At 39.0% G+C, this 14356-nt stretch overlaps 1 protein-coding gene across 16 annotated transcripts in view; it reads right to left on the reverse strand.

The window, feature by feature from the left end:
• Positions 1-14356, reverse strand: part of INPP4A (inositol polyphosphate-4-phosphatase type I A) — a 130409-nt gene that overhangs the window by 9645 nt on the left and 106408 nt on the right. For all 16 annotated transcript variants that reach the window (XM_052773563.1, XM_052773560.1, XM_052773564.1 and 13 more), the window contains 7 exons: positions 13488-13660; positions 11926-12049; positions 10940-11066; positions 8507-8647; positions 7048-7145; positions 3764-3876; positions 3253-3407 (listed from right to left, as the gene is read on the reverse strand). In XM_052773563.1, the coding sequence (XP_052629523.1) occupies positions 3253-3407; positions 3764-3876; positions 7048-7145; positions 8507-8647; positions 10940-11066; positions 11926-12049; positions 13488-13660 (931 nt within the window). The remainder of the gene's footprint in view (positions 1-3252; positions 3408-3763; positions 3877-7047; positions 7146-8506; positions 8648-10939; positions 11067-11925; positions 12050-13487; positions 13661-14356) is intronic.

The following is a 14356-nucleotide window of genomic DNA, read 5'->3' on the forward strand; positions in this document are numbered from 1 at the left end:
TATGGATTGACTGCAAAATCCCGTTCCCCATCCCCTGTGCACTGCTCAGTGTGGGGAGGAGGTAGAGGAGTTGGGAACAAAGAGCGTGGTACCTGGGCCTGGGACAAAAGGGGTTGTGGAGGGAAGGTGTTTTAATTTTTGTCTTTGTTTCTTACCATCCAAATCTACTGGCAAAAAATTAATTTTCTTTAAGTCAAGTCTGTTTTGCCTGTAACAGTAACTGGCAAGGGATTTCCCTGTCTTTATCTCAATCCACGAGCTTTTTCATCATATTTTCTCCCCCTGTCTTGTTGAGGAGGGGAGTGAGAGAGCAGCTGGGTGGGCATCTGGCAGATAGCCAAGGTCAACCCACCAAAATTTTATTCTTAAAGCAGGTCAGTCAGTGAAGAAATTCAACCGAGCTTTTTATCATGGCTGTTTTATTGCAGTGAGTGGTCATAACCAAACATGACTCTCAGGGCTTTATTATGTAGTCTTTTTAGTTAGCACCATGGCAGCTAGAAGAGATTATTTCCCTCCCCCCACTTCCAGCTGCTTTTCAAGAGCCCCTATCAGACACAGCTCTTCTCTGTTGGCTGAACTGCTTGTGTCACAACTTCCTAGTTGGTTTAATGAAAATGAGCTGGGCTATCTTAAACATGTAAAGCATTTTGCTACCCAGGCTGATTTATGGATTAGAGCATATTCACACAACCTAGCTCCACTGGCATATCTGACAGGACAGTAATCTGGAAGGGGAGGGAGGGCAGGGAGTCACAGGTCCAGTGGGGAGTGTCGGCACTGCTGCAGTTGGAAGAGGCTATGTGATCCAGTTGGACCTTGACTCTTGAGCTGCCTTTACTGGCCAGTTAGTCACTTCCTCTGTAGCTTGGACTTCCAGACATACCATCATGATTTTACTATTTGTAGGCTATGAGTTACTATATATTTGATTTAGGACTGGAAAAGCTGCAACTTATTTACAGAAAAGTGAGTTTATTCTAATAGGATATTTGTTTCTAAGGTGAAAGCCACAAACTTCTATCTGTGAATTTCTACAAGCATCTACAAAGAGCACTCAATGTTCTCTCCCTGATGTCCATGCTCACTGAACATAATTATCATGGATACATAATTATCGCAAGACTAGGAAGGAAAGGAAGTCCCTGAGGACAACTAAGTGGGAACTAACACCTCTGAAGACCAACATCACATGGAAGAAGAGGGTGCTTTCTTAATTTTTCAAGAACAGTGTAAGCAAGGATGCTTTTGTTCTCTGGAAAGTTACCAGTAGAGAAGAGATTAAATACTTCGAGTCCCACAACTTAATAGTACTTCTTCCCTGTCCTTCCAACTGCCCCAGAAACTTCAGAAGTCTTCAGGACCAAGCCAAGCCTTCCATTTCCAGTACACTTACACAAATAAAAGATCCAAGTTAAAAGAAAAAGCAAGTTTTCTGAATGCCGTGGAAGTAATTTGCTACCCTTTCACTTCCCGTGTCTGTTATCTAGGTCAGGTCATCCTGTCCAGGCTGAAATGGGTTTGGGTGGAGTTGGACTCCTACATACTTGTTCTGTAATCCTATCTCTCTTGTTAAGCTTTGTTAATTCTGTGCCATTGTTCCTGAGCAGAACTGGCAAATAATTTTAAAAACACAACGACCTACCCCAAGGAGCAATGACATGTGAGGAAGAAAGAGTGATGGGCTTGAAAAACGGTCTAATCCTAGTATTCCTGCAGGACTAGTCAGTATTTGTTCTGCACAATCTCCCTTAGTCAAAGATTTAACAGAAGAAGAGAAGGTCACATCTTTCACCTGTCAAAGCAAGTCCCTGATGTTGCTAGAACACACAAGCCAAACATTTTGATTAAATTGGCCCTCTTTCAATATCCCTGTGCAGGTCAACATACAGCAATGTGTTTCTTGGGTCAATATTTTATCTGATCCTGTGTTCACAACTGCATTAAAAAACCCCCAAACATTAACTCAGTAACTAATTTAAAGTAAGTAATAAGATTCCTAGTATTATACTCGTTCAGTTTTTATTCTTACTAAACAAACAACTGTGCAACAAAGCTTTTTTTCTTTCAGATGTCTAAGTCGACAAGTTGCATAATTTAAATAACAATATTTGAGAGCGACTTAGCTCCATTTTAAGTTAATAACTTATCCCTCACAAAGCCGTTCCAAGTTTTGTTTCTGGTATCAAGGTTTAATTAGTTTCTGAATGCAGTTTTCACATACTGTACTAACTCTGTAACAATGCAGCAAAAAGTGAAAATAAAAAAGTCCAGTGACATCCAATTAGATGTAGATATAAAAAACAAATTATTAGTGTAAAAGGCTGCAAGTGTTATTATATGAGACATTGTCCTTCTAGGTAACCGAAGAGTAAGAAAGGGTCAAACAGCAAAAACATACAGAAAGGATAAGAGAATTGAACACTCTAGAGAATTTGGTGAGAAGACGCACAGTACAGTACATTCAGTAAGAGTGAATGTTGAAAAACAGGACTGAACAGCATTGTTGAACTACACTGATAAAGACTAAAGCTAGATTTCTTATCCTTTCTTTTGGTATGTGAGTTACGGAGTTTTCCAGCAGTGCTTGAAACAAGGCATTGAACAACAGTAAACAGATTTTCTTTTTTTTTTTCAGTACAGTATTTAATTCTGCAAACATCTCTGCTGCTTCAGAATACAGAACATCATTATATTGATATGACAACAAGACACTGACAAGTTGTGATGAAATTTGGTTGCTGTATTGTGAAACACTCATACCGACATTTTGCCCAGTGAGCAGTGTTTCACTGCTGAATAATACATGTGGCAAACCAGTGCAAACTGCAGGTGTCTATGTTTCTGAGAAAAAAAGACAGGTCATCCCTGAGAAATCTGCCTGATCTAGAACTAAGAAACCCAGTGCTATGACAGTTCAGGTAACCTCATCATTAAACAACTTTCAAAGAAGCACCAGTTTCCTGTTCTGTAAGCTCAGCATTAATTGAAAACACGCTTTTACATGCTTCTCTGAACTCCCAATTCACTACTGAAAACTAAAGCTCATCTGATGCAAATCTGGTAGCAAGCAGCTTTAGCATACGCAAGTCACTAATACAGGCAAGGGAGGGATGAATTCTAGCAGTCAGTTTTGCAGTTTTCTGACTTTATTTTACTTTTTTTTTCCTTTTGATAGAAACAGAGACCACTGCTCCTCTGCAGTTTGCATGGTTCCTTATTTAGGAGTAAGTGACACAGTCAAACTCTTACCTCCTCATACACTCCAGAGCCTGGGTGAAGACCTGTGGAGCCATTCCATGTTCATGCTGTAGGATCAAACACTGCTCTAGGGTGACCGACATGGCAGTCCTATCCTTGGCACTTTTACAGCTTGTAAATCGAACACCATTTAGTCTGCGGCATATCTAGAAATGGGACATACAATTCATCATTCCTTCCTCACGCATAACCTTCCACCAGAGAACATGCCTGTACTTCTCCTTAGAGAGACACAAATGTTGTGTAGGACTTTGATGTCAAAAGTTGTCATCTTTGAGAGAGCAGAACTTCATTGCATGAGTTGTAGGGAAAATACTGACGTGGAAAATACATTTTATCTCCCCATGTCTCATTCTAGAGGAGGTTTAACCTGGCAGTATTTCCAAGCTACATGCAAGCAAATGGAAGAAATTTGAACATATCGGTAATAAAAAAAGGGGAAAATACATATGCATAGAGAAAATGACCTGAACTATGCAGAGATGCTTAGATTAATAAATACCTCAGCAGCTTGCCAAAGGATATCAACATTCTTATTTTTCCTTGCATGTACATTTTGTCCCAGAAATCTTAACAGTTCAGGCAGGCACGTCTGACTACGAGATCGAGGTAGACCTATAAAACAAACAAAACCAACTCCACTCACTTACCGTATTCAACCCTTTTACAAAGATAAGTTACATGGAAAGTGTTCGTATATGCCTGTTGCAAACACAATTGTGTTTTCTTGAAACTGTCAAAGCTTACAACAATTAATCCAATTCTTAATTACTTAGTACCACCAACAAAACAAATTCAAGTTGAATTAAAGTCAACTGGAAATATCATTCAGGTTATTTAAAACTTCAGGGGCTCAGAATCTGATAGCAATATAATAACAGAGTGAACAAAGGGAGCAAGATCGGTATAGTATCTTGTTTTGTGTGTCACAGATGTACTTGCATTCGCACACTGTTCATAACTGCATATAAACATGTAACTGCCTGTATTATTACCCTGCAGAGGTGATAGGATATCATGCATGTCTCCACAGAAACTCTGAAGATATTTTATATGCTGCTCACATTTTCAATTTTAAATTTGCAAGCTGGCCAGTTTCCAGTTACAAGAAACACTCTCCAACAGGACACCACACTGTCATGATATGTTTATTAATATTTCACTAAGTGGAAATAAATCAGTTGAAATTTTTCAGTATTTTAGAATGCTTTCAGTAGTCATGTTCAAAGTGTTACACATCATCTCTTACATATATAGAAAGATACTCAAGACAATCAATGACAAGTATTAAATAGGTCATCTTTTTGTGGTTTTTTTTTTGAAGAGGTAACTACAGAGGACACCAACTAAAGCTGTGACTGGATAAATAAGGAGGCATGCACTGTTAAAAAATGACTATGTGACAAAAAGAACCCCACATGGGTGATATATGAGGTTTTATTTTTGGACCATGTATCTTCTCACAGCAAATAGTATGTTAGACTAACCTGATCTCCTTCTATGACAAGGTGACCACTTCGTGGATGAGGGAAAGGCTGTGGATGTTGTATACCTAGACTTTAGTAAAGCCTTTGACACTGTTTCCACAGCATTCTCCTGGAGAAACTGGTGGCTCATGGCTTGGATGGATGTACTCTTTGCTGGCTGAAAAACCGGCTGGATGGCTGGGCCCAAAGAGTTGTGGTGAATGGAAGTTAAACCCAGTCGGTGGCTGGTCACAAGAGGTGTTCCCCAGGGCTCAGTTTTGGGGCCAGAATTAAGAGCGCAGGGACAAGGACAGTGTATCAGGAATCAACTTTCCTTGTGTATTGTTCTTGAAGGGAAAATTTCCTACAAGCTAGGCCTCTTGTCCCCTAGAATGACCTGCCTGGTTTTCCTTTTGCCTCTACTTACTTACCACAGACTATACCACTGGCTGGTCATAATAACCACCTGGTTTACAGTTAAATGTAAAATGTTATTCCCTCTTGACAAGGGTTCATGGAAAAGTATGTTTCACTCTGTACATCCTAAATATCACCACAGAGGAGGTACAAAACACACCCTCATACCTTCCTTATGACAACCACAGTCCCAGTTTTGTCCATATAATCTCAGCTTTTCACAGAGCATCTCTAACACACTTGCTGGGACACTCACAATATTTTTTTCACACTTCTAATCAAAACTTTTGCTTAATGTTTATAACCACAGACCATTTGTCCAAGCTGGATTGCAAAACCAGGTACAGTATGTCTGCATTTACCCAGGACAAACAGTGAAGCAGAAAGAAGTTTTGGCAAAAGGAAGATTTTCCACCTTTGTGGTATTCGTTTAATGTGGCAGGGATCAATGTAATGACAAGTACCCAGAGTAAGGGAGAAAAAGCAGGTGGACACAAGACTATTTTGTTTTCTTTCACTGTTAGGGATCATGTTAATGCCACCTGTCCAACACTGCATGGCAGCCTTGTTCACAACTTCAACTTACTTGAAGAAGAACCTCTGGTATAAAGCGTTAAGTGTTACTGGTAAATAAGAAACTCAAGGTCATGGCACCAGTGCTCTTTAAAAACAGAGGAGAATAAGTATAAAGTTAAAACAGAGTTCAAAAAACATGAAAAGAGAAGGAACAAATGACAGAACAGAAGACAAATTGCAGGATTAAAAAGAAGTGTCAGGAAAAAAGGCAAAAGCTAAAAGATGATTGGATCAACATAAGAGTTTTGGGGACTTGGGAGGAGACTGAAGTAAAAAAAAAGCGAGCAAAATCAAAGAGAAGAGGAAGGAGCTGAATGGGAGCTATTATTATGGAAGACTAGACAGAGATATAAAGTAAGGGGGAGAAAAGCAGAAGAAAAATCACTTTAAATTGATTAACTTTTGAACTTTATAAGAAAGTCTGATGCTAGACTACTACATCATAAAAAAATCAAAACTTTGCAGCTAAAATTTCAGAGTATTAATTATGCAGGATTAGAAATGCCTGGAAGGAGGGAAACAGCTTCTGCTCTCAGCTGCATCAAAAAAAATCCAGAGTAACTGAAAGTACAATAATGTACTTTAACAGACAGAATTCTTACTATCCTGTGGCACATTGCTGCATTTGTATTTCTGCAATAAAACTGCAGTTGTGGGACCCACGAAATCAGCCTACAAGAGGTTTGGTACTAATAATGAATCAATGAATTTTCACCATTTTTGTGGTCACATGTAAATAATATTTATGCCACTGCCTCCCAAAAAAACAGTAACAAGCAAGAAATTTTCTTATATAACCAGTAAAATTCAAGCTTGTAGCTATTGTCTCTCTTCCAGGTGCTAGACTTCTCTGTTGCTGGCTGCAGATGCAACAATTATAGGAAAGTGCCAAAGGATAAGCAGAGGGAAAGTGATTAAGTTCCTAAAAACTGGCAGTTGCTCTCTGTGCAGGTTATCGCAAGTGCAGAGAATATGACCAAAAACTCCATATAAAAGTGCTGCTGCTGTAACCTGTCACTTTTATGCCTTCCCCTCATGGTAATCTAACTGCCTAGCTGCATGTTTACACAGCACATAATGCCACTTAGAAAGAGATGTAAAGTAAAAGTAAATTAAAAAAGGAAAGTTAATCAGACTGCCCTTTAAACCTCTTGAATCTGCTTTACTTAGTACTAATGTATTAAAATAGAGTTGCATCATTTCTTGGAGGTTACTACTGCTAGCGTTATCATCAACATTTAAACAACTACCATGAAGCAAACAAATGAAAAAATCAGCCTGAGTTGTGTTGTTCAACCAAATTTGCCATTAATTACCAAATACTTACAATCATCAGGCAAAACTTCCTTGAACTGCTCAAAATACGAATTCAACCGCACTAAGCTTTCCATGTTAATTACTTCTTGCAGTGAGGTGTCTCCAAACCTTTAAAAGGTAAAGGAGGGAACAGTTAAACTCAAGGTAAAAGGTTTGTCCTCTTCTTTGAAACAACTGCACTTGGCAATATGACTACCAGAAAACAGTTTAAAGATTCAGCCCATGAAATTCCTAACCATTCAAAAGCAGAGTAAAGTGTAACAGAGAAGTGTTGTAGTGATTCATTACAGGAAAAGAAAATATATGAGTGTGAGGGGGAAAGTGGGAAGGAAGGTGAAAGAAAAATCTTGTAGAAAATAGTATTTAAAATTCTTTGGCTTTTGTGTCTCTCTTTCAATATTAAATACCCATCTGGTAAATAATTTTGCCTAAATTCAACCTTTTAATAACAGATTTACTAGTTTAGTTCATAAGCTAATAATAACTATAACACCAGTAGATAGGATTAAGAACTTTGACTTCAGATATGTAAATGAGAAATACAGATCTAGGAGTAATAAACCATGAATGTAATAAATATTGTCAATGATGCCATGATTCATCTCATCTAACTATATCTACGTACATAGATACACACACACAGTGTTGACATCTGTAACTATGCTAGTCACCTTGGGCTCCCTTTATAGGCAACATAGGACAACAGTAACTGCTAGAATGCCTTTGTTAGACTTTTTCTAGCTGTCCACCATCATACTGCGCACTCCACCCCAGTACCAAGGCTGCTGTCACAACATGCATGTGCCTGACTTCACTGGAGTTCTCCATCAGAGCAGTGCTCTGTCAATGTATTCTTTACAGGATATGGCCATAACAATGGGAAGCTCTGGTGGCTCTTCCAAAACTGAACAGTCTCCCTAGCAAATATAATTACATAATTATATTTTTCAGCTTTACAAGAACATTGTTGCATTACATAAGTACTGCAAAGATATGTTAAAACAAAGGTCAATCTAGCCCATTATCCTGTTCTTTGACAGTGGCCAGAAGAGGAAGTCTCGGGGAGAGTGCAAAACCAAGAGGGCAAATACACAGCAATACTCAGAATGATCTCTCAGCCTCTAGTGATCTGTCACCGACAGAGGTCTTGAGTCACAAGCAGTACCTCTGTGTTAAATAGCCCATGACAGGTTTCCTTTTCTGTAAATTCACTTCTGAACCACATAAACCTGCACTAGACTCAAACCCATGAGGTAAGGAGCTCCACAGCTATGGGCTGTATAAAGAAGGACCTCCTTTTTTTTTGTTTTGCATTTGACAGCTTCATTCAGTATTCCCTTGTTTGTGTATTGGAGAAACTGAATCACTGTTAGTAATGCAACAGTGCAACTCCATAGAGACATACTTCCATCAGAACAGGAGATTGCTGAACTGCCATTAAGTTTGAGCTTGCATGACTGAATACATACTTCTCTGCTAGGGTTTGCTGCTCATTGATTCCCACATTGAAAAGAACAGGCTGAACCCTCAGTAACATGCCACTTTGAATCTCTCGTGGCAACAAATCAAACAAGGCGCTTGGCAAAGGGATCCTCACATTAAATCCATCACTGCAAAGAAATAAACAGCTATTAGACATAAAGATCAAAAAGCTACATTCCGAGAATGTGTTATTTATGTAAAGAGGGATAATATCTAGAACATAATACAACTATTAAAAAATAAGTATCAGTCAAAACTGAGGACTTTAAGGAACTGCCACAGCTTGCTCTTAATCAGAAAAGCTATTCTAGTTCAAAAACAAACCTGCAGCAACCTGTAATGCTGATTTTGCATCCTCATGGACATTTTAAACGTATCTGCCAATTTCCTGACAAAAGCTGATTTTGCTCTGCTCATTAATACTGCAGCTCTTGTACAACTTGGGTAGAAAAAGCCAAATTTTGGCATGTCCCCATCTCATCAAGAGTAAAGTATATTTGATTTTAAAGTGATAAAAGCTAGTGATGATGCACATGCATAAAAGGACACATTTTTGGATACAGTAAGTAGTACCGACTTTTCTGAGCAGGATAGAGGCAACGATAGTAGCAATCCAAGCATAAATTGAAGGGGGAGCTACCAAAAGCACTGATACAGAAACTTATCACTCAGACCTACAAGCTGCTCCTGCAGCACAACAGGTTACCTTGGGTCAGCTGAGCTACAGCAAAGAGCACTGTGTATGCTTTATCTCATGGCATACGTGAGGTAATGCAACTTACCTTATCTCATAACATCAGTGCAGACTAAGGTATGTCATACTACCCTATGTTGGAACTCCCAAGACACAAGTTACTGTGGTTTGTGTGCTGTCTGTTAACCTATCAGCAACAATACCTTGGTGTTACGTCCAAGTCTTTACAGTGCAGAACTCTCAAGTACAGCATATATGCTCAAGTATAGCAAAAGAACTCTGAGAAGTATATAATAAGGTAATCAAAATTGGTCTGTCCCACACTTACATTGGACGGACATGCAAATCCTATGCTTTGTCTGAAAGCAAAAAACCTATTTTCACCTCTAAATGTAAAGCTTCCAATAGTTTGCACCAAAATAAATACACAATTTCTTTCTTCTCTTTCTTGAGTAAAATCTAGACAGCAAAAGAATAAGCAACACTATCAGACCTGAAACTAATGAAGACTGGTTTCCTGCTGATTATTGTCCTATAGCTGATGGGAAGTTTCAACTAAAGATTTTCTTAGAACGGAATTTTCTGTCAGCTGTCAGCCATTTCCAGAGGTCTCATCAATTTCCGTAACATACATGATTGTACTGCAGACCTCCTTCAGCTGAGGCACTTTTCATTGCATGTGAACCTTAACTTAACAAAGTTCCTCTAAATGTTTTTATCTTTGAGAACTCTAGCTCTTTTTCAGATGTGGATGAAACTGGGCAAAGCTGCAGTGGAGCTTGGTACAGCACACTGTAATCGAATAAGCCTTATTTCCTCCAGAAATCAGATTCAAAATGAAAAGATTCTAAAGACTGAAACACAGAAACATTAAAACATCAATTTCTGTGAGGCCTCTGTCTTTCCACAGCTTCATCCCCATCTGTGAACTGGCTCTCTCTGGGCAAGAGTTCTATTGCAGGGGCCCATCAGCCCCATGTCAGAAACCAGTGCAAGGCCAGCTGATAAGCAGGCTGAGGCATTCAAATTGAACTGTGACTCTGTTGTTAAATGCTTCCTATCATAATAAGGCTGTAACAGATCACTCCCACTCCACTTTATGTGAGGATGTGAATGTTTGTTACTTGAGACTTTTAAAACAAAAATTGCTTTTAAGCTCAAACTTGAAAATACCTCTTTTCAGACAAGTGGCCAAAATGAGCGGCAGTCTGGCCCCAATAGTTTGGAAATTGATCCTAATTGACCCTAAATAGGCCTCACCTCAGCAGCAGCCCATCAACTGCCTGATAGACGTTCCATGTCCCATTGTGCTAATGGCAGCCCATTAGTCAGTGGCATACAGTGAAGCAGTGACCAACTGATCAACAGCAGTGAATTTCAGACAATGAGATCAGCCTCAAAAGTCAGTCTGAGATTTAAAAACAGCACAAGTGCTTAAGAAAAGATTGAATACTTCTGGCTTATGATTGTGGATGGCTAGGTCAAGATGGTATTTATTCATAAACCAATACTGCCATGGTTCGAGCCTTGCCATATACCCCTTTCCAGCTTAGCTCCCTGTAAAATGAAACATCAGTAAAAATGAGTAACTCCAAAACATTTATTTGAAGTTCTGAGAAGAAAAACAACACAGTAGAAAAAGCACATAATTCAAGTGCACTATCACTGCTTCTTGTGCCTGCAGTCCCACCCCACTTCCTGCTCCCCCCCCCCATTTTTTTTTTACCGATTTCCAGTGATGACTGGCAGCATGTCAGTAGATGTATTTGATGTGGCCTGAGTTACTTTAAAGGTTACATTCCTCAAGTCCATGATTCCCAAACTCATGTCCTCCAGCATTGCCAGCTCCTCACCTAAATCCAGGAGGAAAAAGTGAATCGTAATCATTACTTGTTACGTACAACTTCCCTTCATCAATTTGATGATGACCGTAGGTCATTGGTCTCATAAAGAAGTTCTGTGGACGCGGAGGCTCTGGAGCCCAGGCCTTCACCTTGACCTACAGACTGCACACAATGTCAGGGTTGACTTTATGAGTTTAGCAAGTTTAGAAAACACCAATTATCTAGCACAGTCCAGACTACCGCTCTTCAAGTAGATTATATGCTGATTTTCCAATTTAGATGATGCTAGTTAAGTACTTCTCAGCATTGTCACAGCCATGATATCCTTTGTGTAGGAAAAGTGTGTTGGAAAAGTTACAAGGTATTCTGGATTCGTTCAGTAAAGCATTCCCTAACTGGCATCCAGATGGCTGTTCAGACACAGGAGTGAAACACTTTCGACTGAAGTACTTTCCCTTTTTGTATTCTCTCTTCAATCTCACTTTGTACTGCAGGATTACAGGAGGTCAAGAAAATTCAAAAAGCGTATTTTGGGCACAGTTTCTCCTAGCTTAGCAGAACTTTAATCCATTTCTTTTCTGAAAAAACAATCACTATGATATGTTTTGTCTTTTTTTAAACCTTTGACATTATATTATAAGGCAAGTACACTTTATCTTTTAGAAGTAATTCAATTAAATGCGAAGAAATTCAGAGTTGTTAACTAATTAAGTACTCCACATATAATCTGGTTTTGCATTTTAGTTTTCAAAATTGTTTTGTAGCTGAGCTGCAGATTGTTCCAAACGCTCATATTCTGCTGTAGCCAATTTAATGCAGAATTTGCTGATTCAGCAGCTAATACCACCCACTTGCCCTGTGCTTTTACCATAAGTGCTCAGCAGGCTCTCAAACTGTGCCAGCAAGCCAATGGTGTAGAGCTGTCTTAGAAATCCATCGTCATGCAGGCAGTTCCTCAACTTGATAATGAAACCACAAATGAGAGCTGTCAGCTGTGAGAGAGAAAACAGATAAGAGTGAAATGATTCAATACAAAAAAGGCTCTTCAGCCCCCAACAGAAAGAATACCACATACAAGAGATGCCATAACATCTGTCAGACTGATGCTCTTTTCCCTTAAATGTCACTCTTTTTTTTCTCCTTGCAGCTGAAGAGAGACAACCAACCAACAAAAATCCAAAACATTCATAAAATCAGACTTAGGGCACACTGCCTTCATCTTGCAAGCTCTCCCAAAATGGGACTACTGTTGATCTTGCTTCTATTTGTTTTCTGGACACAATCACTTGTATTAGGGTTTACAACATATGAATTACAAGAGTCTCCGTGCAGAATTGTTTTAGTTACAGATGGAAAAGCAACACAGCTAGTTCCAGGCCATGAATTTTGATAGTATGAATAAATTATTTTTTTTAAAAAATGACATTTTAAGAAAGCTTAAAAATGCAATATCTGTTTGCACTATGCAGAGACTCAAATTCTACTGTTACAAGATATTCAGGACAAGGTCCTGAAGACCTTGTACTAAGATCTAAGATCAGTACTAGTCTTAATTCACTCTGTCAACAAAGGAATTTCCCAGGTGATTGCCATATGCTACGTACACAGGTGTATGACTGTCACAGAATTAAACAGAAGGGAATAAAGTTCTGTTTATGACAGGTAAATATATTCAATGCATTGAGTTTAAAAATTACCTGCAATATGGAGTGGGTTTTGTATAGAAAAATTCCCTGAATTTATCTCTATGAGATATTATGTTTTGGGACAACAGCCCTACCAAACAATGTCCAAGAGATGAGTTGTTTGAAATAAATGAACAAGATACTGATTTCATGGTATAATAAGACACAGTATAGAAGTGTAGTGGGCAGAAATGTGGAAAGTTTTTTAGTGCAGACACCTGCTAGTCAGTGGCTGACACAAGTGACCCCCGCAGGCCCAGAAACAGAACTTCTAGGAAAAAAAACCCAGCACTCATTTCTCTCCCTGTAGCTGGACTTTTTTTCCTTAGGTACCACAGGTCCTGTTGGTTTTCTCAATACGTAAAACAACAAAAAGTAACTGAGGGAGTACACTTTCTGCTCGTGGGCTTTTTTTTGCCCTCTTTCACATCTTACTTCTGGTTTTAGTTTGGTGGCATTGGAAGGCAAAGGTTGTTTCTGTAGAGAGCACTATATTTTCACTAGTTCTGGAATAATTTTTTTTTTAAATAGTGAATGTATATCCAAGGGGACACTTAAGTTATATATTGTCAAATGCATGTAAGTGACCAGTAAGGACAGGATAGCACAGCCTGTGAGAGGAGATCAGTGTTAAACCTGAGAGTAGAATAGATCTTAAAAATTCTGAAAATGGTATCTTTCATATTTCATAAAAAACCCACCACATGTTGAAGTGCAATCAAATCATGCATATTTGCTTGCTTACAGTTTGGCAGAAGACAACATCCCTGCGATACTGAAGGCTCAGGCAGAGCCCTATTGTCGGGGCACTGTCCTGCATTAATAAAAAGACCATGGCTTTCTTTGCCTTGTCACTCATCATGGCTACGCAGTCTGTGAGTGTTGTCAGCAAGGGATAAAGAGCTTCGCTCCATTCGCCTGGTTAAAAGAAAAAAATTAGCAGCACTGTAAGTACTTTATTTGAAACAAACAAACATGCATTAAGAAAAAACATCCTGTTGCAAGTCAAAGTTGTTGATAATTCACATTTAGGGCTTGCTTTATTTTGGCTGGCTGGTTACTCCCTTCTTGTTATTAACTAAGTAATCTTACCGACTGGTTATCGTACGAGGAAAACATGGAGAACTTTACTCTGTAAGGCTGTTATGACTTTCCTGACCATGTACTAGCTCCAAGATTTGTGCCCAGAAAACAGGCTATACAATAGCTGATTCGGAAAGTATAACAGAGGGATGAATATCTATATACACAAGTGTGTATCACTGTGTGTGCATGTTCAAACACACCCTTTCACAGTGCATACATGGACAGACAGTATGGAGTCTGTCATATAACAGAAATAGTGAACATCTGCTTAGCCATTTCTGTCCATGAGATTTCTTCCATATATCTTGCCTTTGAATCTTTTTTGGACTCACAAGTTTACCATTCAACTGCCTCACCAGCTTATTGATCCTTGTTGCACCTCAGTGAGGTAAGACGATGCTTATCTCCCATTTGCAGTACAGGAATAATAAGGCAGAGAGGTGAAAAATTCATGTAGGTACTCTTCTAAGTGTCCTCTGTCTGCTGAGTGGCTTTGAAGGTTTAGAGCTAGCTAGCAAGAAACACTAA

Source organism: Harpia harpyja, chromosome 22 (genome assembly GCF_026419915.1).
Source record: "Harpia harpyja isolate bHarHar1 chromosome 22, bHarHar1 primary haplotype, whole genome shotgun sequence".
NCBI classification, from domain to species: domain Eukaryota; kingdom Metazoa; phylum Chordata; class Aves; order Accipitriformes; family Accipitridae; genus Harpia; species Harpia harpyja.